This window comes from Oratosquilla oratoria, chromosome 26 (genome assembly GCF_046742065.1).
Source record: "Oratosquilla oratoria isolate Oo_2021 chromosome 26, ASM4674206v1, whole genome shotgun sequence".
In the NCBI taxonomy this organism is placed as follows: Eukaryota; Metazoa; Arthropoda; class Malacostraca; order Stomatopoda; family Squillidae; genus Oratosquilla; species Oratosquilla oratoria.
Window position 1 is genome coordinate 44,581,382 of NC_134802.1, and position 24,162 is coordinate 44,605,543.

A 24,162-nucleotide genomic window follows, 5' to 3' on the forward strand; every position below is an offset into this window, starting at 1 on the left:
TTCCCTAATTACTAAAATTGCTTGGCGACAGCTAAAAGTACCTAAAATACAATATAACAAATCTAAATAGTGTCCTTCCCTACTGCATATAATTGTTTTGCATGGAATAGGAAAAAATATCTAAGATGCAAACTGCGACCACGTGCATAGATGAATTAAAAGCATATCGTTTGTTGCAATAAAAACAAAACTAGAAGACGTTATTCAAACATTTGAAATAGTAAAGAATTAATAAAAATAATTCTTTCTGGAAAAATAATATTTCAAACATTTATATAAGAAAGCTCTTTTGTATTGTTACCCTGCACTTTCTTATATCGGTCTATCGTCTGCAAACGTTGCCGCAATTGTTTACATATAAGGGTACGGCGGGCATCATAAAGGACTGAGGGATTGGTGGCAGGTAATCCTCCAAGAACATACATTAATTTTATCATATAAGATACGACATAGTCACAAGAATAGGAAATACTGGTGTGATTCTTTTAAGGTCGTGCAGCCGTTAAGTCATTTTTTGAATTTTCAAAATAATTGTATAGCTCCACTCTTTGTCTTAAAAGTGGGCGGGATGATCTGTTAGTCGTCATTTGTGTTTACATGTATGGTGTTGAAAGGTGAGGAAATGCAAATTCTGTTGGCTATTTCTCAGTGATAAAACGAACAGTAATAGCGATTAGAGGCAAATGATGATATAGAGACATTTTTCATAACGTGTAATTATGTTAATTTTTCATATTCAGCATGACTTCTGTGAAGCCATAGAAGCTGTGTGGATTTCCTTTGTCAATCTCCTCTCATTACAGGGACTAGTTTAATTAAACTCGACCAACATAGCCTTGTATCTGAAGGCTTAATTTCCTCCATCCCCCTATAAAGGCCATTACTTAAACTAATCAGATTGACTTCTCTAATCAAATGTGTTTTCCCTCTTATCAATTGATTTGAGCCACACCCAGACATGAGCTCAGTATATCTTCCTTGATTGATTTATGGGCCAGTCTGGGTGCTGTTGAAAGTTACCTAAGAGCTGTGGGTCTTTTGCAAGAGAGACCTGAAGCAACAGATTGATTGAATGACCCTGTTACCTGTATATAGATAACTATTGACTGGAAAGTGTCATTGTGATTGAAGGAAAGGATAGGAAATTTGTATGTTCTCTCATGCAAGGCACATAGATACAAATTAGTGATACTATATGTTTAGGGATGGTATATGTGTCCTTAAGATTTTTATATCATTAACAAGTTCTTTCTGATGTTCTGGCAAGTGGGACTTTATCCTTGATGCTAATACCCTTCAGGTGCCTCCACTGTACTTTTCATCTTAATTGCTTCATGTTTTTCCATAAACATTGGATCTATTATTATTTGTAGTTATTCTATATTGAAAGTAACTTAATTAGAAGAAGGATATATCTTAAGTGAAAAAAGATGAAATCTTTTGTTTATAGGAAAGGAAATAAAACTGCCTCAGATGCAACCATCCCTCAGATGATACTGCACGCCTTATCTTACACTGCCCCACCCTAGTTATACTGAAAAAAACAACACAATAGTTCTTCCTTGAAAGACTTATGGGCTAGTCTAGTGGGTGTTGCCAATTATCTGAAAGCCATGTTTTTCTGCATGTAAGACCTGGAGCAACAGATTGTTTACTTGAAGGAAATAATATCAAATGATGTAGATACAATAGTGGATAAAGACCTTAATGGAAGATTTTCCAATTAGTGCTTTGAAGCAAAAAAACAAACAGACAAGGCTAATAGAGATTTAGGATTAATGAATAGGAAAGTAACATACAAGTACATTATGATATACTTTATTTTTGAGTGTTGCTTGTTGGAATGAGATAATGAGGATTATTCTCCAAAAGGCATCCATTGCGAATGCTTGGTTTGCAAGAAAATTCCAAACATTCTGGCTGCCTTGAGGCTTTCCTCTTCATTTCCATGGCATCCCTTTCATACTTGATGGTGATACATTTTTATTCTGGCTATTACCAGACATTTTTATTCATCTCTGGTACTTGCTTGATAAGAAAATGTTTAAATAACTTTCATTAGGTCATGTTTTGAATGTTACAATCTAGTATAACCCTTACTCTGTTGGCTGGATATATCTGTAATAGAGGCAGTACAATAGGAAGGCAAATTAATAAATTGGAACTTATAGGATTTAAGAAAGGGCAAAAGAAACTTGGGATATACTCTTTTGAAAGGAGGTATTTATTCTTCCAAGATTTTATTTTTCATATATCTAGAATGGTATAGATTAATTTTCTTTGCATAGACATAGCCATAGGTGATGATCATGGTGTCATTCAATTGTTGCTTCTTGTGTCCATGACTTGTAGGGCAGTGGTAATTGGTGGTGGTCCTCAGATGATCCCATAAAACTCTAGAAGGAAACTTTAGACTACAGTATGTGGTATGTGAATGTGTAGGCAGTTTCTTTGTCACCAGCTAGTAGGTGTACTTGTTGGTTGTCAGATCTTTATGAGAAAAAAGGTGTGGCGAAATAATAGAAATCTTGAACCAAGTCTAGAGACTTAGTGCTGTACTTTGAGGGCTGCACAGGGTTAACCCATTCAACTCCGATGACAAGATGTCTTGTCATTTGGTCAAATAAAACAAAAAATCATAATAAAACAACAAAATGTTTGATGATCAAACAGCACCAGAAAAATATGACGTCGTCAGTCCTCCTCGAGAAACTCCGATGACAAGATGTCTTGTCATTTGGTCAAATAAAACAAAAAATCATAATAAAACAACAAAATGTTTGATGATCAAACAGCACCAGAAAAATATGACGTCGTCAGTCCTCCTCAAGGAGGAGGACTGATGACGTCATATTTTTCTGGTGCTGTTTGATCATCAAACATTTTGTTGTTTTATTATGATTTTTTGTTTTATTTGACCAAATGACAAGACATCTTGTCATCGGAGTTGAATGGGTTAAAGGTGAAGGTGCTGATGGACCACTTCAAGCTGGGGACATAAAAACAGTTCCACACTAATACAACACAGACAGTCTAAAGTTTCTCCCTGGAAAGATCCATAGAAGGGTCCAAGGAATTTTGCCAGTTGCTGTGAAAGCAACAGTTATTGTTGTAAATATATATATTAATTCACTGATTCCACACTTCCCATCTCATGGCGTCCACTCAGCGTGGAAGAGGGAGATCAGACAGAAGGTGGAGAGATGAGATAGAGAATTTTGCAAGAGTGACGTGGCAGAGGTTGGTGTGGTCGTGTGAATCATGGAATGCTCTGAAGGAGGCCTTTGTTCAGCAGTGGACTCAGGATGGCTGATTTGATTGACTCATTGATTTCACTGATTTATTTTTGTCTGTGGGGGCTTTTCACACCTGACTTGAAAATAATTTGAAATCATTATATAATTAATTAACTGGTTCAAATTCTTTTACAGGCACAATGGCTTCTAAGAACTTCAATAATATGGCCCCCTCTGTTGAGGACACCATATATTACTGGCTGTTTCCTCACAACTCCAAAGGGGAAATTATAACCAGCAGCATTGAACTGGAAGACTTGGTGAATTCCTATTTAGCTCATGTGGCCAAGTATACTCATAACTATTTGTGGAACAAGGATCAGTTTATGTTATCTGTGAAGGAAGCATGTGAAGGGGAAGATGATTCAGGTGAGTCATTTAACATTTTCGTAGGCAACTCATTCATGAGGTGTCTTACATGTTTATTGTGACTAGTGCCTAAAGATTTTATTCAACTGAAGGAAGATCTTCCTGTCTTCACAAATTAACTTGTTTGTGACATTTTCATCTTGCTGTATTTATTATGGATAATGCTGGATGAGTTAATTCTGATGAAGGAAACTTCTCTTCCCAAAATGTTGATTAATTTGTGGCATCTGGGTCAGCTGTATAAAAGCATCTCAACATTTCGTAAAAAAGTGATTCTCTGGCTAGACACTTAAATCTCATAAATGAGACTCCAGACTTTGCCTTGGGACTGTTTGGTTGGCTTCCTGGTAGGGATGAGAAATGGTATTTTTGTCTCATGAAAAGAATGGGACCACATAGAGGCACTTGCTTCATGATGACCCTCCATGTTCAAATTGTTCTGTAGCAGAAACTTTTGTGGCTTATTTGATATGGCTATTAAGGGGGTACGCGACACCTGGAGGTCATTTTCTAAAATATTTAGAGTAAAGAGCTGAAACTTCTCAGGTAAATAGGTATCCATATTGCTTACATTTTAGGTGAAGCAGAATTATGTATGTACACATGTACATATGTACACATGTACACATGTACGTATACCAGTAGCGACATTTAAAAGTGCACAGCACCATAATACATGGACCAATTTGTTTTATATTTTGGCTATGATTAGTCAGTAGGCACACCTAGGGCCGGTCATTGAGTAATTGAACAATTTCCTTTATACTTTTGCATACAGGCATTTCAATTTTAATGGCTGGCAAAAATCGTGAAAAATACAATTTTTTTTGCTCTTGTTTCCATTATTACTCCGAACTCTTTCATCCTATTCAAAATATTCGAACGATCGGCCCTAGCAGTTACTAAAAGTAATATTCCCTGTAAGTTTCATTTAAATCTAATGTATATTAGATTTTTTATGATTAAAAAAAAGTAGAAAAATATCGAACGGAGATATGGCAACTTGAAATATGAATATATCTGTAACTTGCTTATAGTTTCACCAATTTGACTGATTTTTTCATGGCTTAATTCTTATTATATAATAAGTAAGTACAGTAAAAATTATCAACATATTTTAATTATAAGTACTTTAAATACTGAAAAACTAAAGTATAAGTATGTCACAGTAGTGACGACGCACAGACGACAACATCATATAATTTGCTTTTTTGCACCATTGGCGGTTTCTTCATATGAAACCTCTCTGCTGGGGGTCTTCAGGGTATCTAAATCATTGGAAAGAGGTTTATTTTCCAGTAGTGGGCACCTTCTCTTTCCTCATCAGATTCCCCTCGCCAATCTATGTTGGTAGGGCACCCCCTCCAGCATCATATGATGTCCCTTCTTCTTTCTTCTTCCTGTATAGCCTTGATCTTTTTCCTCTTGCTTTCTTCTTTGGATTTAATCTTCCTCTTTGAATTGTTTAGTCTAATGTTGTCCTTTACCTCTGTCACCGTCACAGAGGTGCAGGTGAGGGCGGTGGTGGAGTGAGAGGTGGTGAGATCTTTAGTCGTCTTTGACTGCTTGCCATCTTTAACTGCTGTTTTTTGTCATTGTGATGTTCTTTTGTTCTTTTTGCTACCCATGATGACTGTACTAAAGAGTAATATGTACTAGCTAAAGTAATAGATTGCAATGAGAGCTCATGAGACATGCGTACTTCCCTTTTCAGAGTTAGCCGGTAACTAACGCTTAGTTTCGCACAAAGTTGGCGAAATATTCTCCCTCCACCTTCCTCCCTTCCCCTCCACAATCGTATTGGCCTTTGATACACTGGGCGAGTGTAAATTCAATCAAATTTCAACGTTATTCGCTGCGCCTGAAGGTCCTAAGTGGCACGCCTCCTTCTAGTGTGGGTTGCGCCTTTAAATCTGTCCCTTTAATCCTCACCCAGGACCTTTAAATTGCGCGCGGCTGGAAAATTATTTGTCGGGATTTATTTCTAAGTGGTATACGAACATTTTGAACACAGTTTTGAAAAATGCCATATCTTGACCAAATTCACCCCCCCAGGTGTCGCGTACCCCCTTAACCCCTTCCATACGGTGCCGCACACGTAGGCGTCATGGACTTAGATCTCGGTGGCAGCAGCCAATGCCAGCCGTACGACGTGTCGTAATAATACTCGCATCATAAAATATAGTCACCGCTTATATCGATCGTTCTCTCTTCACCCGTGAATTTTGATAACCATAGAAAATGCGATTACAAAAGAATGTCATTATGGAGGGGCGACTACAATAAATATAATCAAGACGCCGATATGGCAGCCTCGCGAATACACTCGCTCCCCATGACGCCTACGTGTGCGGCACCGTATGGAAGGGGTTAAGCCTCAAAGTACATACATATGTTTCATGCTTGTTTATGTATACTTTTGATAAGGACAACATAATTGTGGTATATGATAATTATTGTCTTGAATTTAACTTGAAACCCACAACCCCATAGCAGATGGGAAGAAACTTTAGAATATAGTCAATGTTGTATTAGTGTGGGACTGTTTCTACGTCACTGGGTTATATTAGTAGGGAGAGAGCAGTTGCCCATTGTTGGTCTCAGTTTTGTGGTCAAGAATAAGGATCATCGCTGTCTCACAAGAGGAAAAATTTTCATATGAGGTTATTTTAATTTTCTCCAATATTTTCTAGAGTATGTCCATAAACATTAGTACATTATCTCTCTCATTGATTAATACATACGGCTCCTCCTGGATGACAGGTTATCTCTGCAGCTCATCCATTGCCCTGGTTCAGAAGCAATGTAGCAAGACACAGCATATCCACAGCAAGGCTGCTTCACTTAATCAGCGACCCCCTCTTTGTCCCCTCATGCAGAAAAAGAGAAGACAGGGAGAAATCCCTTTGGGCTGCATCAAAATACCATTCACACATGCTCCTTTACCCCCCTTCTATCCCCCACCCACTCCCTTCCATGCATCACAGCATCATCCATACACAACCATTCTCCATTCACCCCTATCTTATGTCTTTTCCCTTCCTTCATTCAACAGACATTCCCCCCTTTCCCAATGCCCCTTTTACCCCATCCATCCATCTCATCTTTGGTTACCCTCTCATGTTCACTCCCTCCACCTCTGCCTTCCACACCTCTTTTATTAATCTTTCTTCACTTGTTTTTTCCATGTGTCCAAACCATTCCAATACTCTTTCAACAACCCTATCTCCCAACTCCCTTTCCATCCCCGCTGTCCTCCTCACCTCCTCATTTCTCACTCTATCCAGCCTAATAACCCGTACCATACTTCTCAGGCATTTCATCTCAAACGCATTTAAATTCTTCCTCTCTGATGTTTCATGTTTCTGCCCCATAGAATGCTGTTGGCACAATCACTCCTTCATATAATTGCCTCTTAGGATCCATTCCCAAATGTCTATTTCTCATTACACTTTTTAATCCCCTGAGGCATTTACTTGCTTCTCTCAGTTTACATTGTACCTCCACCTCCACTCCCTTTCCTGCCACATTTGCACCTAAGCATCTAAAGTTATCCACTTCCTCCAGTCTCTCTCCCTTAATACTCACTTCCAACTTGCTGCCATCCTCTCCCCTTGTATATCTCATCACCTTTTACCCACATTTATCCTCAACTTCCTTCTTTCACACACCTTCCTAAACTCCGTCACTAACTTTCTTAATCCCTCCTCTGATCCTGCTACAAGTGCAGTGTCATCAACAGACAACAACTGGTTTATCTCATTTTTTTTTTTTTTTTTTTTTTTTTTTTCTCCATTTTCTGTAACCGTCTCCAGTCCCCGGCCCATTACCCTTGCATTTACCTCTCATACCACCCCATCCATGTATAAATTGAACAGCCAAAGCATAACACATACCTGGCGAAGTACCACCTTTATCTTAAACCACTCGCTCTCTTCATCTCTAATTTTAACACAGGCTGTACTACTGTCATAAAAACTCTTGATTGCTCTTCAGCTTTCCTCCTATCCCATATATCTGCAATACCTCCCAAAGTTCCTTCCTGTCTACCCTGTCATAAGCCTTTTCCAAATCCATAAAGACCCAAAAAACATCCTTACCTTTTCCTAAAGCTTTCTCATATATCTGCCTTGACACAAATATCTGATCCACACAATCTCTACCTTTCCTAAACCCACACTGTTCCTCACCAATTACACCCTCTGTTCCTCTCCTAATCCATTCAATCAAAACTCCCATAAGCCTTCCCAACTACACTTAACAAACTGATCCCTCTGAAACTACTACACGCACACTTGTCCCCCTCTCTCTTGTAAAGTGGAACTATACAGGCACTCCTCCGGTCCTCTGTCATTCTACCCTCTTTTAGACAAACATTAAACAACCTTACCAGCCAGTCCACCATCACTGTACCTCCCTTTTTATATCAAATTGATTAATATTAATAATAATTGTTGCTTTAAATTCCACCAACTTGAAACTTGCAGCCCTACAGTGCCAGGTATTGGTCCTGAGGCCTTCCTATAGACCTCTCTGGGAAGAGATGTTGGACTAGTGTCCATGTTATATTAGTGTAGGATTGTTTCTACATTACTTTTACATAGTAGTAGTAGTAGTTGGAGGAGAATAGTTACTGTTTGTCAGCTGTATTTATGTGAAAAGCTGGAGGAAATACAATCAAAATTGGTAGAGACAGATCCTTGGCTCAGTCTGGAAACCAAATGTCAGCCCCTTGGGGCTCTACCTTCAGATGAAGGTGAGAGTGTGTATGGGTTTTGGAGATGGGCAACAGGGAGATGATTCTGTCTGATGTCCATCTTGAAGGACCACCACTTGCACTGGTACCTGTCCAACTGTTACATACATACATACATATACCAACAGCTTTTTCCCCCTAACAAGGGAGGTAACCAAAAGACAGACATAAAATCCACTCCCACCCATTCCATCCCCACATACTCCACTTCCATTCACCCCCTCCCTCCCTCTTATCTTGGCTCCTCCTGGATGATGTGTCATCCCTGCATCTTGCCCACTGCCCTGGGTCAGAAGCAATGTAGCAAGACAACTGATAGTGTGATAATTATTAACTGAAGACCTTTTTGGCATTGTAGTAACTTTTTGTGTGTCACTTTCTAACCAGAAAGAATATGTTGTTGATAAAGAAGCATGTGGCTCCTGTTTGAGAATGATATGTTTCATAATTGTTTTATTATCCCCTAGGGCCTCTACCTGCCCATATTGGAGGGCAGACCACAGTTGGGGACTTGTTAGATGATGAATGGTTCATTGTTTTCCTTCTCAACACTCTCACCAAGGACTATCCTGGACTTGTTGTAAGGTAAGTTTTTAGATAAATAAGTACATACATATATACATACATATACACATACACAGATGCATGCATACGTGCATATTTGTAATTGAAAAGCTTGTCCCCAAATTGTCACTAGCTGCATCAGTCTACCTTGAGACTTTGGCAAGCATTGTCATCTGCAAACAACAATAGGCTTGAGGTCATGATTGATCTTGGCCTATATTTCAGATTGAATTAGTATGTGGTACAGTTTTCACATGATCAAAGTTGGAATGAGTTAAACGGATGAGAATGCCTAGTCACCTTAGTATGTGGGTAACGGGGCACAAGTTGAAAATAAAGGCTTTTAGCGAGATAGATGCATGGTGGCGGAGCAGGTTAGAGCGTTGTTACTTGTGACAGATGTCAAGGTGACAGCAGTTTGAACCCTGCTGCCAGCAAGTTGGACCAAGGTCATGGTTCATTAAATTCTATGCTACAAAATCCTCTGTAAGGGGCACTGTCCTAGCCTAGGAGGAGTTCATGATATTAAACTGAATCAATATATACTCACTGAATAACACAGGCATAAGTGAATCAGTCAATTAATCTGTTGCCCCAGGTCTCTTTTGCAAGAGACTCATGGCCCCTAGGTAACTGGTAACAGCCACCAAAAAGGCCCATAGGTCAGTCAAGGAAGAAGTAATGTGTTGTCTAGGAATAGTTAGCACGGGGCAGTATAAGATGATGTGCTCAGTGTCTTCTGTGTGATGGTTGTACCTAGGGCAGATTGATTCTGTTGCCAGTCCTGTTTTAAACTATTAATATTTTTGTGGTGGATGGTGTCCCAAATACAAGAGTGCTAATGTAGCTCTTGCTTCTCATGGGAGGGATTTTTCTGTTGGGCTGATGTCACAGGGTTTGGTGAAATAATAAGTTTGGTGGTCTGTCTTGAAGAGCTTGTTTTGTGGTCTGAGTGTGAATGTTTTTTGTATGGCTGTATTGTGTGGTACAACTGGTAGATTGTTGTATATGAATGAGTAGTATGCTGCTGGTGTGGTTTTTGGTTGCATTCAGTTGGTTGTGCTCGTGTGATGTAGTGAGATGCATGAGTAAACTGTTCTTGTCATTTTCATGTGATATCCTATAAGAAGGATTTTGGTTTCTGAGTGGTGTTGTTGCTGTTGAGTAGTTTTGTTTTTTCTATCTATATAACAAGAGCTTTCTACATTTCAAACCACAGGGTCTTGATCATAAAGCTGACAGCTCAACTACAACAGGGGCTTTATGTACATAGTTGGGTCATCTCATTGGATGCCTAGGAGATCTTGTTACCTGACTGAATATTTGTGTGTTTATTTTCTTTTAATATTAATACACTTGTGGCTTTTGCTAATTTTATATATTTTCAATAGAAGGGTTTGGCTTTTTAATTTCACTGTTAGGGTTTTTTTTTTTTTTTTTATTCATGGTTGGCCTTCACCCATTCCAGGAGACTCCCTTTTACCCATTACTAGACAGGGATTCCCCTAAGCTGAGTGAAATTGTCTGACATAGGCAAATGTCCCAGATGTGATATGTGACCCTTAAATGTTTAGATAGCTTAATAGAGATATTTTTCTAAGTTTTTAAAGGTTCCTTTAAGCTGAATAAGAGGGCCTGTCATTAGCCAAAATAAAATATTTTTGTTCCTATCAGGATATTGGATCATTAATGGGCTAAGGTGTGCTCTGTTTTCAGTGTTGCAATTTTCATATCAGTTGTTTGTGATACACCTTATCAAAAGCTTTCCCCAGATCCAGGTATACACAATCCACCCACCCATTTCTCTTGGAACACATTGATCATTCGTAAATAAAAACTCAACAAGTCTTCAGTGCATAAGCTTCATTTTATGAACCCCATCTTGGGTATTGACTATATACATTTTATGTAGTCAATATTTTAGGGATTTTAGTGATATCCAATGATCTTCCTTGTAGAACAGCACACAAGAATGATTGGCAAACTGTTCTGTGCAATAGTCTTCAATCTGCCCATCCATGTCACCACATAACACAAGTACAAATAACTGGGTGTAACAGAAAAACACACTAGCAGCATACAATGGAAACATTTACAACAACCTAGTACCAGGAGGTGCTCAGATAAGAGGGAGGGTGGAGGGGTGTGGAGTGTATTCAGGGATGGAATGGGTGGAAATGATTTTATGCCTTTCCCTTTTTGGCTACCTCCCTTGTAAGGGGGAAAAAGCCTTGGTATATGTATGTATGTATGTAGTACCTGGACCTTGTAACATGTCAGTAGAGATGGGATAAAAGAAAAACAAGAGGACATCTAAAGATACTTAAAAAGGATAGTTATAGAAGAGATCTGAAAAAGTATAGTTTCCCACACAGAGTGTCAGGTATCTGGAATAAATTGGATGAGGAAACAGTGAGTGCAAAAAGTATACAAGAATTCAAGAACAAACTTGATGCTGAAAGATACAAAGACGGGTCACTACGAGCATAGCTCTCTTCCTGTAAGACACAACTAGGTAAATACACACTAAGATCACATAAGAAGCATTCCAAGACCAACCCTTGAAACTATATTCCATCTAACTCCTCCAGATGTCAGCCCAGCAGAGATATTCCTCCACAAGAGGCAAGAACCACAATAGCACAACTATGTGGAGTTGGTGTGATAATCATTATTGTTGTTTCGAGTTTCACTTAGTGGAAAATCTACAACCCCTTACCAGGCAGTGATCCTTGAGGCCTCCCACAGATCATTCTGAGAAGAAACTATGGACTGTTGTTGTTGTTCCCTAGACTGTCTGTCCGAGCAGTCCCGTCTCCCCAAGGAATGCCACAGCCGAAACTGGGTTTTCCCACAAATCCTTTATAGAGTGTATGTTGTGTTGTTTGCATGCATGATTGTGTATAATGCAGTCTTCCATTATGTTTTGTATGGTATGAGGTGAAGTGTTACATCATGGGCAGCTGTTCACAATGCGGTCATCTGTTGTCTGTGTTGTATGTATTAGTGTTGGAGAGGGTTAGCAGGTTTTGAAAATTCCATATATCTTACATTTCTTCACATTGAAATTCATTTTCCACTGCTGGCTCCACCCATATACCCTGTCCCTCTGAAGATGCAGCCTCAATGGGCCGGTGCATGGTTTCCAGACTGAGCCAAGGATCTGCCTATATCTTACATTTCTTCACATTGAAATTTTTTTCCCCTTGCTAGCTCCATTCATATATCCTAGGGTACGCATACCAGTGGAGACGCACGTGCCCTATGCAGACGTATTTGACATAAAAAAAACTTCTACCTGCCGATGGTGAATAGATAGGAGCATAATTATAGGCTCAAAAAATCACTTAACTACCCCCTCATAATGTGACATAGTCTTACCTTCCTAATCCAAATAGGTATGTGACTGCAGGAGATGAAATAAAAAAAAGTACTGTTTTTGAAAGAATCCTTACAAAAACCTAAGAATTTGATTTTTTTTTTTTACTGTTCCTTAACAGATTTTTATTCCATTTTTTGCAGGTGGCTTGTGCATGGGTTTATGTACACTTGTGCATCAGAAACTGCTTCCCATTGCATGCAGGGGATAGTTAAGTGATTTTTTGAGCCTATAATTATGCTCCTATCTTTTCACCATCGGCAGGTAGAAGTTTTTTTGTGTCAAATGCGTCTGCATAGGGCAAGTGCTTCTCCATTGGTACGCGTACCCTACCCAGATCTTGTAGCAACCTACAATCCTCTATATTCCTTACTCTCCTTATGATGTGTGCCTATTCAGTAAATAAATTAGGATAACTGGTCAAATTATTCATCATGTCATTCACATGTACCAAGAATATTACTGGTGCTACAACTGATCCCTATGGAACTCCACTAGTAACTTCCCTTCATCCAGATAGCCAGTTCTTCACTACAGCATAGAAAGGTTTTTCAGAAAGTCTTTCATCCATTCCAGGAAATTCCTTTCAGACCTCTTCTGTGTTCCAGCTTCCAAAATTTCTTTTCTGAGGTATCTTATCAAAAGCTTTCTCTAGATCCAAATAAACATTATCCACCCAGCCATCCCTGTCTTGGAGCACAATGATTACTCAGGAATAAAAAACTCAACAAATTGGAAATACATAATTTTCATTTTCTGAAGCTGAATTGGTTTTCCACCAGGATTTTTTCCTCGTCTAAATAGTTCCATCTTTCAACAGGTCTTTCACACAGTTTAGCTACCGCAGTGATCAAAGACACTGGTCTGCAATCTAGAGGAACCTCCTTGTTACTATCTTTGTAAATTGACACAATTGTATTTAATGGTAGTATATGAGAAAGGAGCAACATTCATTGGGTTTCATCTCCTACTGTCCAATTTATCATAACTATCCTTAAAATCAAGTACAGTACCAACTTAGTATGTAACCTTGATTTCCAATTATAATATTTAGATTTTAATTAATTCATTGTTCCAACTTTGTGTGTGCATGTATTTACCTAGTTGCACCATACTGGAAGGGGAGCTATGTTCGTAGTGACCCGTCTTTGTATCGTAATCTAGTTTGTTCTTATATTCTTGTATGGTGTTTGCACACACTATTGTTTCGTCCAGTTAGTTATAAACATCCACCACTTTGTGTGGAAAACTGTGTGTGTGTGTTTATACTCTTATTTGTGTAAGAAGTGCCTTGCCGAGGAAAAGAGAAGGCGACATCAGGATAGCGACGGGGCTTGGGGTGCTGATGAAGACGGAGTAGGATGGGAGGAGGAGGAGGCGTAAAGGAAAGAGCGTATCTGGTGGGGGGGGGGGCAACGCATGCAGAGGACATGTTAACAGAATGCAAGCGAAAGACGTCCTGGGAGAAGTAGGGCAAAGGGAGAAGGATAGAAGGACCGGGGGAAGGGGGGGGGGCTGTTGGGAAGAGGTTGCATAGAGAGAGAGGGAGAGAGAGAAAGAGAGAGAGAGAGAGAAGGGGGTCATGCCCTTGACTGTGGAGGAGGATTAGGCCAAGATCACTGGGTCACGGGGTGAGGGCTCATGTGCGTGTGTGTGTGTGTGTGTGTGTACGTATGTATGCACTTACGTATGCGTACGCTCTGAATGATCAACGTTAGGTTGCAAGTCGTCAAAAGCTGTGTGACAAACGTCTACCGAGACACGCGTGCCTCGGAATCGTCTCGTCAGATTATTATTATTATTTTTTTTCTGTTTATATTAAACTGGGTGGACGTGGTCGTTGACACGCACGTCTGCTTGCTTGCGGAGGGCCTCGTCAGGCAGACGGAAGACTGCGTGCGGCAGAGATCCTGGTCTATTTATAGCTTCTACGTGCGTGTCTGTGGCAGTTTCCTCGGCTGTCGTCACTGGCAGAACCTCCTCTCCCCACTTTCCATTTCTTTGTTGCCCGGCGCGAGTCCAGGAACCGTCTGCTAGCCTTGTGTGATTCACCTTCATGGTCTTGGACCACGTGATGGGCCCGTGATCGACAGCTGTTACCCTTCCGGGTGAGAGCCGAGAGATTCACTTTCTTGGCCTTGGATCACGTGATGGACTCGTGATCGACAGCTGTTACCCCCCCCTCCTTCCCGCCCAGATGAGAACTAAGAGTTCGCGCGTGCGTGTGATCGTCCACATGTTTGAGTATGTGCATTCCTTTTAGCAAGCGTGTGTGTGTCGTACGTGTGTATATACGCACACGTGTGTGAACATGCAAGTTGCACACGCCTGTGTGTATTCTACGCGTGAGACGTCTGTGACTTGTGAGACTTCTGTGACACGTGAGACTTTGTCCTCCTTGGACCTTTGTTACCTCACGTCGACCGTCTCACTCCAGGAGCACTTACACTCTCTCACGAAAACTCCCGTCGTAACCCCGTATCTCACACGTTACATTTTCCCTCTCACTCTGGATGTTGCCAGGATATTTCATTCGTCTCGCTGGATGGTGAATAGGGCTATAGCCCACACTATGATATTGGATCACGTGTTGGACTCGTGGTCGAGTTTTTATCTTTTCAAATATATATTTATACGTGCATATATATAATATATATATATATATTTATACGTGCATATATATAATATATATATATATATATGTATATATATATATGTATATGTATATATGTTGAAGCATTCTGACAGGTTGACGTAATAATAATAGTTATAATAATAATACAAAATATAATAATAAATGTATTGAAAAGAACAGTATTGAAATGGTAATAATGGAGGATTTTAAGAGAGTATGCGTGGCTTGATGACATGAGAAATATGGTATCACGGTATATGAACATTCGAGAATAAGATAAATGGAAGAAAAACGAGAAGGTTAAGTAAAAGTGGTAAAGTTAGGGACGTGAGGTCTGGGAAGCCATTTTTGGAGGGCAAATATTTATTTATTTATTTAATTTTCTCTCGTCACTCACCATCACTTTTCTCTTAGGAAATGAAGTGGAAAATGAAAGTAGTCTGTCTTGGTTCTTTTCTTCGATGAGATCAGAGTTTTGGTACAGTGCGTTGGTGGGGGAGGAGGAGGGTACTGTTTACATTGTCGTTTGCATTCGACTAATTCGCTGCTGTGAAACGACGATTACCAAATTAATTTATCGTGTTCCCTCGTGTCTTCACAGACGGTACAAAGATAAAATAAAATAGAATGAAAATTATTTGGCTCTATTTTGTCTTATTTTTAATTTAATAATTATTTCAGTGTTTCAATGTTATTTTGAAGGTTACACGTGAATGTCGATCAGTAATCAGTCTTGATAGGGATTTGGAGATGCATACATTGCCCAACCCAGCCCACATTTTTTATTTATTTATTTATTTATTTATTTTCTGAGAGGGAGAGACTGCCACTTACCCAGGCTGTCATAGGGGCTTCGGCTACAGCTGAGCGTCTCCTATCGTAAGCTCCCCACCCCAATGTGTAATGTGTATTTATGCATGTAAAGAAAACCTGTTAATTCATATTTGGCTAGTGATATATGCTTATATATATATATATATATATATATATACATTATATATATATATATATATATATATATATATATATATATATATATATACATACATACATACAAAGTAGACCACTTGGAAAAAGAAACTAACGAAGCAGAGCGCATAAGTGAACACAGGTACCCATGTTCTTATCATATATATATATATATATATATATATATATATATATATATATATATATATATATATATATACACCCAAAATAGGTTATGTCTTTTTTCATAAATTGCATAAATGCAGCAACAGGATGATGTATTTGCGATATAGAATATATAGAATGGGCCAGTTTTGGGTGGCCGTAGTTGTTGTTGAGGACTATTAATCGGTGCTTCTGTTATTTTGTGAAAAACTCCCGGAGTGTTTTATAGTTCAAAGAAATACATAACTGTATAAGTTACACACGAGAGAGAGAGAGAGAGAGAGACGAGATTGTTAGGTAAGACACACACACACACACACACACACACACTTCAGCGAATGGACGGCTTGGATGACGTTCTGAAGAAAACTGAAGTCTGTGGATTCCAACGCAAAGAGAAGTGCCTAGTGTTTTTGCAGGGTGGGGGGGAAATTGCTCGTGGAGTAGTGGGAAAGTAGGGAAAGAGGAAAAGGGGAGGGATTACTGAGGGAAATGGAAGGAAATGAGGAGGGAGTAGACTTGGCCCAGCCAGACAAGCGGAAGGTAAACAAACGACTGAGTGAGGATGACATGTCTAATAAAAATGTAAAGATTAGAAGTATAGAGAGGAGCAATACAGAAGAAAGTGACGAGAATATGTTCCAGGGATTTAAAGAGGGTGGGGGGGACACAACCCCCCCCCCCCGACTGATAAGACTAGAGGAGAGAGTTGATAAGGTGATCGAGGACTTGGAGCGTAAGTTAGGTAACGTAGACTCCATTTTCCAAAGAATTGAAAGGTTGGAACAACTAGAGAAGGCTAACAGAAACTTAACTGAAGAAATAGAGGACCTAAAAAGACAGTTAGGAAATGTAAAGGAGGAGAATGAGAAATTGAAGAAGAATAGTAATGAAAACAGAGAGAAAATAGCTACAGAAGCTAAAAATTGGAGAATAACTCAAGAAGGGAATAAGGTTTCATTCACTGACATAGTCAAACAGCAATTGAAAGAACATAATGAAGACTCAGTTATTAAAGTGATGAGACAGAAGGAGAATATAGTAAGAGAATTAGCTGACAAAAAGAAATGTATAATTATATTAGGAATGGAAGAGAAACATAACCCAGATAGAACCGCAAGAATCAAGGAGGAAAATGAAAGAGTAAGCAGTTTATTAAAATTAGTCCAGGAAGATGAACCAGAAATTATAAAGGAAATTGAGGAAAAATTCAGACTCGGAAAATATAGTACAGATAAGACCAGACCAATTAAGATTAAATTCAGGTCACAAACAACAGCAGAGAAAATTCTATCCAAGACAGGGAAACTAGCAACAAATGATCAATATAAAAAGGTATGGATAAAAAGAGAAATGAATAAGGAGGAAAGAGAGGCAGAAAAGCAGAAAAGAATTGAAGCTAAGGCAAAAAACGAGGAAAGAACGGAGTCAGAGAAAGAGAGATTCTATTGGAGAGTAGTGAACATGAAAATAAAGCAGTTCGACATACTAAAGAAAAACATAAGGGAAACAGAGAATACAATGGAAGTGGCAGAAAACTAAGAGTGTCTTACACAAATATAGATGGATTGATAACAGGATTGAATGAACTGAATGATTATTTGAAAGAAAAAGAACCGGACATAATGGGAATTGTAGAAACAAAATTAAAAGGCCCACTACCACCCAACAGTGTAGGACATGATACATACAATTATTGGATTAGAAACAGAGAGAAAAAACAAGGGGGTGGAGTTATGTTCCTGACTAAGAAGGATATAAACGTGAAAGGTGTCATATATGGAAAGAATACAGTAGAGATGATTATGATAGAAGTGGAAGACCGAGATAAGAAGAGCAGAAAATTTGTGATCAATTATGTGCCTCCGAAAACAGCCTCATGGGAGGAGAGTGAACATAAAAGTATGTTAGAGGACACAAAGATAGCATTAACTAAAATAATGGAAGACGGAGGAAGAATAGTTATGATGGGCGACTTTAATTGCAAAGAAATCTGCTGGGAAGAAATGACAGTAAAGAGTGGTGATGACTCATGGGGAAATGCTCTACTTGAGATGATTACTGACCATTCAATGACACAATGGACACAAGAGAACACTAGGTATAGAAATGAAGAAGAACCATCGAGGCTAGACTTAATAATTACATCTGAACCTAGAATAGTGGACAAGATTGAATATAAAACACCAATAGGTAAAAGTGACCACATATTGATTGAACTGGAACTTAATGAAGAAAAATATATGAAAAGAAATGAACAATATAGAAAAGGAAGAATGATGTATGAAAAAACAAACTTTGATAAAATAAGAGAATTCTTCCAACAAGAAAACTGGGAAGAAATATACAAAGAAGAAACAACAGTGGAAGAGAAATGGAATATTTTGACAAAAATTTACAAAAAAGGAGTGGAAAAGTATGTCCCAAGACAAAAACAAGAAAAAGAATATGTAAAATGCTGGTACACCAAAAGTTGTAGGGAGTTAAAGGACAAAAGAGACAAAGCCTGGAACAGATGGAAAAAAGACAGAAGACCTGAAAAATGGAAAATATATACTGGTTATAGAAATGAATATGTACAAAAGTGCAGAGAGGAAAAAAGAAAATATGAAAAAGATGTTATAGAAAAGTGTAAAGATCAACCAAAACTATTCTACAGATTTGTAAACAATAAACTGAAAAACAAACAAGACTTAGAGAAATTAAGACAAGGAGGAGTTGAATACACTGAGGAAATGGAAATGGCAGAAATTATGAACAAACATTTTAAATCAGTGTTTACAAGGGAAAATATACAACCTGAAGAGATTGAGTGGAAGGAAAAAGTCCCCCCTATGGAAGAAATAGAAGTAACAAAGAATGAAATATTGACACACTTGGGTAATTTTGATGTCAGAAAATCGCATGGGCCAGATGAAATAGCAAACTGGATTCTGAAAGAATGCAGGAATGAACTGGCAGACAAAATACATAGCATAATAAGCAGTTCCTTAAAAGAAGGAAAAGTTCCAGAAGATTGGAAAAAAGCAAATATAGTACCTATATATAAAGGAGGAAATAAAGAAGAACCTACCAACTATAGACCAGTCTCTCTAACAAGTACAATAGCAAAAATATGTGAAAGAATTATTAAAAGTAGATGGGTAAAATACTTGGAAAAAAACAACGTACTAAATCCAAGGCAATTTGGATTCAGACAAGGACGATCATGCGTCACCAATTTAATATGTTTCTATTCAAGACTAATAGATATAATACAAGAAAGAGATGGATGGGCTGATTGTGCATTTCTAGACCTAAAAAAAGCTTTTGACAAAGTACCACATAAGAAGTTGCTTAAGAAATTAGAATATGAAGGAGGAATACAAGGTAAATTGCTAAATTGGATGGAAGACTTTTTGCAAGAAAGAAAAATGAGAGTAGTGATAAGAGATCAGCACTCAAAATGGAATGAAGTAATAAGCGGTGTCCCGCAGGGAACAGTTCTGGCCCCAATAATGTTTGCTATATATATTAATGATATGGATGAAGGAATTGAAAGCTATATGAGCTTCTTTGCAGATGATGCAAAATTACTGAAAAGAGTGAAAACTGAAGAAGATTGTGAATCACTACAGAGAGATCTAAATAAAGTACAAGAATGGAGTAGGAAGTGGGAGATGGAGTTCAATACAAAAAAGTGTAGTATAATGGAATTTGGAAAAAGCAAAAACAGAATAACAGGATCATATAATTTGGGAGAAGAAGGAATAAAAAAAGTAGAAAATGAGAAGGACCTGGGAGTCATTGTTATGAATAATATGTCACCTGAGAAACATATAAATAAGATTTTTGGAGAAACTTATAATTTAATAAGAACAATCAAAGTGGCATTTACATACCTGGATGAAGAAATGGTGAGGAAAATCCTAATCACCCTGATAAGACCAAGATTGGAATATGCAGCAACGATATGGTCACCAAGTACGAAAAAATGTATAAAAAAACTTGAAAGAATACAAAGAGCAATTACAAAACTGGCACCAACACTCTCAAAACTATCATATGAAGAGAGACTACAAAAACTTAAACTACAGACACTAGAGCAAAGAAGAGAGAGAGGAGATTTGATAGCTATTTACAGAATCATGAAAGGCATAGAAATTACTGATAGAGAGAATCTGATAAAATGGGATGACAGAAATACAAGAGGACACGGAAAGAAAATAAAAAAAGACAGCTATAGAAGAGATTTTAAAAAGAACAGCTTTCCTCACAGAGCAATAGACAGTTGGAACAAGTTAGATGAGAAAGTGGTGTGTGCAAAAACAATACATGAATTTAAAAATAGTTTAGATAAAATGAGATATGAAGACGGGACCTCACGAGCATAGCTCCCCTTCCCGTAAAATACAACTAGGTACAACTAGGTAAATACACACACACACTGCTTGCTGATGTAGTGGTTAGCATCACGGGCTGCCACGCTCACGGCGGGAAAGCTTTCACTAGTTCCCCTCTGAGCAAGGGGATGTGTGTGTGGTGTATGGAAAGCAGTCGCAAGGTCACAGCATTATCTATAGATAGGATTATGAGCCAATAACTCTCGTCAGGGAGACTATTAGCTATCAGTCACTGGTCCAGCACATGAGCCAAGACCATGGTGGTGAATCGCATGTGCACGCACACACAAACACACACACACACACACACACACACACACACAAACAATTTCCTTGATGTTTTTTTTGTCTGTGTGTAAGTGTGTGTGTGTGTGTGTTTCGTTCTTAGAACAGCTCAATTATATTATTGTGCAGGTCAGGGTGCTTGAGCTGTCTCTCCCAGTCAAGGAAACCCTCCTGCCTCTCACTGACCCCTATGATGCTGGAATGACCCTCTCAATGCTGAATGGAATCGTGTGGAGGATGAAATCTGTATAGACCGTCCTCGCATTGGTTGTGATGAGTGACTGTGTTTACGTCATAAATGACATGTTTATGTGACATAAGAACGCAAGAATGGAGACTGCAAGAGATCCTAAGGCCTATACTAAGCAGTTCCATGTCCCTTACCACCTGTCATAATGGAATCGTGTGGAGGATGAAGTCTGTATAGACCGTCCGCGCATCGAATGTGATGAGTGACTCTGTTTACGTGATAAATGACATGTTTATGTGACATAAGAGCGCAAGAATGGAGACTGCAAGAGACCCTATGGCCTATACTAAGCAGTTCCATGTCCCTTACCACCTGTCATCCCTGTCTATGTTATCTCATCTTCTCTTAAAATAAGCGATTGTTTCACTGCTCTATTCCATTTGTTAGCCACTCTGTTGGTAAACCAGTTCTTGCCTATTTCTTTCCTGAACCTAAATTTGTCCAATTTAAACCCATGATTGACTTCAGAATATATCCTGAAGTCTGTTTTTACTTAGAAAGGAAAAGAATAAGATTTAAGAAAGAAATAGGCAAGAACGGGTTTATCAACAAATTGATTGACGAATGGAATAGACTTAATAACCATGCAGTGAGCTCTGAAACTATTAATTATTTTAAGAGAAGTTTAGATAAATTTATGGATGGGGATGATCGGTGGTAATGGACATGGAACTGCCTAGTGTAGGCCTTATGGTCTCTTGCAGTCGCCTTCATTCTTATGTTCTGATGAATAGTGTGTATAGGATTGGAGATGAGGGGAGGGTAGTTGGGTGGGGTGAGTAGATTAGGAAGACCGAGTTTGAGTAGTGTGGGTTGGTAGTCGGTCGTCTCGTTAATGGTTCACTTGATTGTGCTTGAGGATGATTATGGTCATCTCTTCGTCTGATGGTAATGTTGGTGTGTCTTGCATCCTCCCGACCTTTGTATTTGTTTGTACGTAGTTTGTAGAGAGGGAACGGATCACGCGCGCGCGTGTGTATGTTTGTTTTATGCTGCTTATTACCAAGGAATTACTATTTTATGTGAAGTGCAGTAGTTTATATACGATCGTTTGTGTGCGTGTGTGTGCATTTATTTACCTAGTTGTATTATACGGGAAGGGTGTGTGTGTGTATGTGTGTTTGTTTTATGCTGCTTATTACCAAGGAATTACTATTTTATGTGGAGTGCAGTAGTTTATATATGATCGTTTGTGTGTGTGTGTGTGTGTGTGTGCATTTATTTACCTAGTTGTATTATACGGGAAGTGTGTGTGTGTGTGTGTGTATGTGTGTTGTGTTTTATGCTGCTTATTACCAAGGAATTACTATTCTATGTTGAGTGCGGTAGTTTATATACGATCATTTGTGTATGTGTGTGTGCGTTCGCGTATGTGTGTGTGTGTGTATGTATATGTGTGTGTTCGTGTGTTTTATACTTATTACCAAATAATTACTATTTTATGTGGAGTACAGTAGTTTATATGTGATCGTTTGTGTGTGTGTGTTCGTGTGTTGCTCACTACCAAGTAACACATGTGATTACTATTTTTAGTGGACTGCAGTAGTTTAAACTTGACAAATATTTTATATTGTTTAATTTTGTTTCTTTTTATTTACATTTTGTGATACTAATTGTATCTGTGGCCAGTAAACGATCTATAGCTGTTTATCTGTTCCAACGTCGAATTTTTCTTGTTGGTGGGACTAAATTTCCAACATTGTTGGCTTTGTCGCTGTGTCTTCTTGGTGGGGGTTGGGGGAGATGGGTAGGGGTGGGGGAATTTTTAAATTTTATTTTATTTTATGGTATTTTCCATATTACGGCATGCAGAATTTTGAGGTCAGGTTAGGGTAGGTTAGGTTAGGTTTCAGTATTCATTTCTTACCTCTTTAAGTTGTTGAAATCAACTGCATGCGGTAAAATGGAAAAGATCCTTTATTTATTTATTGAGGTTTCCCAGCCGACTAAAATGACTTGGCGGAGGCTAGAACGAGCAGGGAGGTCGCCAATGGCAGTGAAAGGTTTAATCAAGCCCCTCTTCCCAAGCGTCGTCGTGGTTTTGGGCTTCTCTTGCTATTGGGATTAAATTGGACAAATTGAGGGCTAAGGAAATGGACGAGAACTGGTTTACCAACAGATTGGTTAACGAATGAGATAGACTTAGTGATCATATAGTGAGCCCTGAAATAATTGGTTGTTTTAAGAGATGAGATAACTTTATGGATAGATGTGTCAGGTGGTAAGGGACATGGAACTACCTAGTGTGGGCCTTATGGTCTCCTTCATTCTTGTGTAGAATTGTTTGGCTTCAGCCGGAACAAGTCCAAGAGTTGTGAGCAGAAGTGAAAGGAACGAACAAACACATGAATGAGGTCTGGGCTTCTTTTTTTTTATATAAAAAAAGAAAAGAATCTCGAGTGATGCTAGCGAAAGGAAAGAAGACTGTGTTGTTAGGCCACAGGCAGCAGCGGCGAGAGAGGAGGAGGAGGAGGAGGAGTGGGGGATCCGGGAGGGGCAGAGACCGTAAGTAGGTCAGGCGGGCAGGAGATAGGGTCAAGTGTACCAGGCCAATGCCAACCGGTACTCGGCCTCGTGGTGGGAGCTCCCCCTCCCTCCCTCCCTCCCTCCCTCCTTCCTTCCCTTCCTCCCTCCCCTCCCTCCTCTCTGACCTCCCTCACTTCCCTTCCCCTCCTCCCTCCCTCCCCCTTCCCCCTTCCCCTCCTCCCTCCCTCCCCCTTTCCCCCTTCCCCTCCTCCCTCCCTCCCCCTTTCCCCCTTCCCCTTCGATCAGCATCTTGTGGAGTAGGTGGGTTTAGTGTACACTATATTATATCGAACATTTGAATGTATTCCATATTCGTGAAATCATACAAAAATATAGTTCATATTGGTTAAATATATGTGTGTTTGTGTGTGTGTGTGTTTTACGAAAACTCACTCTGATTATACGAAAATTACTATTTACCGAATTATGTCAGACATATATATCATGACTCAGACTTGAGTCTGATGAAAACTTATACTACTGGGGAGGGTCATGATGGCTGCAGATCCCAGCGGGGCTGGGGGGAGACGGGGGAGGGGGACTGGGGGGGATGGTGGGTCGGATCAAGGCGGCCCTGGTACAGTGG

The 24,162-nt window shown here is 39.1% G+C and overlaps 1 protein-coding gene across 3 annotated transcripts in view; it reads left to right on the forward strand.

Moving 5' to 3' along the window:
- Window positions 1-318: 318 nt before the first annotated feature.
- The window catches only part of ecd (ecdysoneless cell cycle regulator), a 356,876-nt gene continuing 333,032 nt past the window's right edge, over window positions 319-24,162 (forward strand). The window contains exons 1-3 of one of the 3 annotated variants that reach the window (XM_076209645.1): window positions 319-403; window positions 3,432-3,665; window positions 8,889-9,006. In XM_076209645.1, the coding sequence (XP_076065760.1) occupies window positions 3,437-3,665; window positions 8,889-9,006 (347 nt within the window). In that variant the 5' untranslated portion in view covers window positions 319-403; window positions 3,432-3,436. Of the gene's footprint in view, window positions 404-478; window positions 615-1,033; window positions 1,149-3,431; window positions 3,666-8,888; window positions 9,007-24,162 lie in introns of those variants that run through there. The other 2 variants (XM_076209644.1, XM_076209646.1) reach the window with 2 other exon arrangements.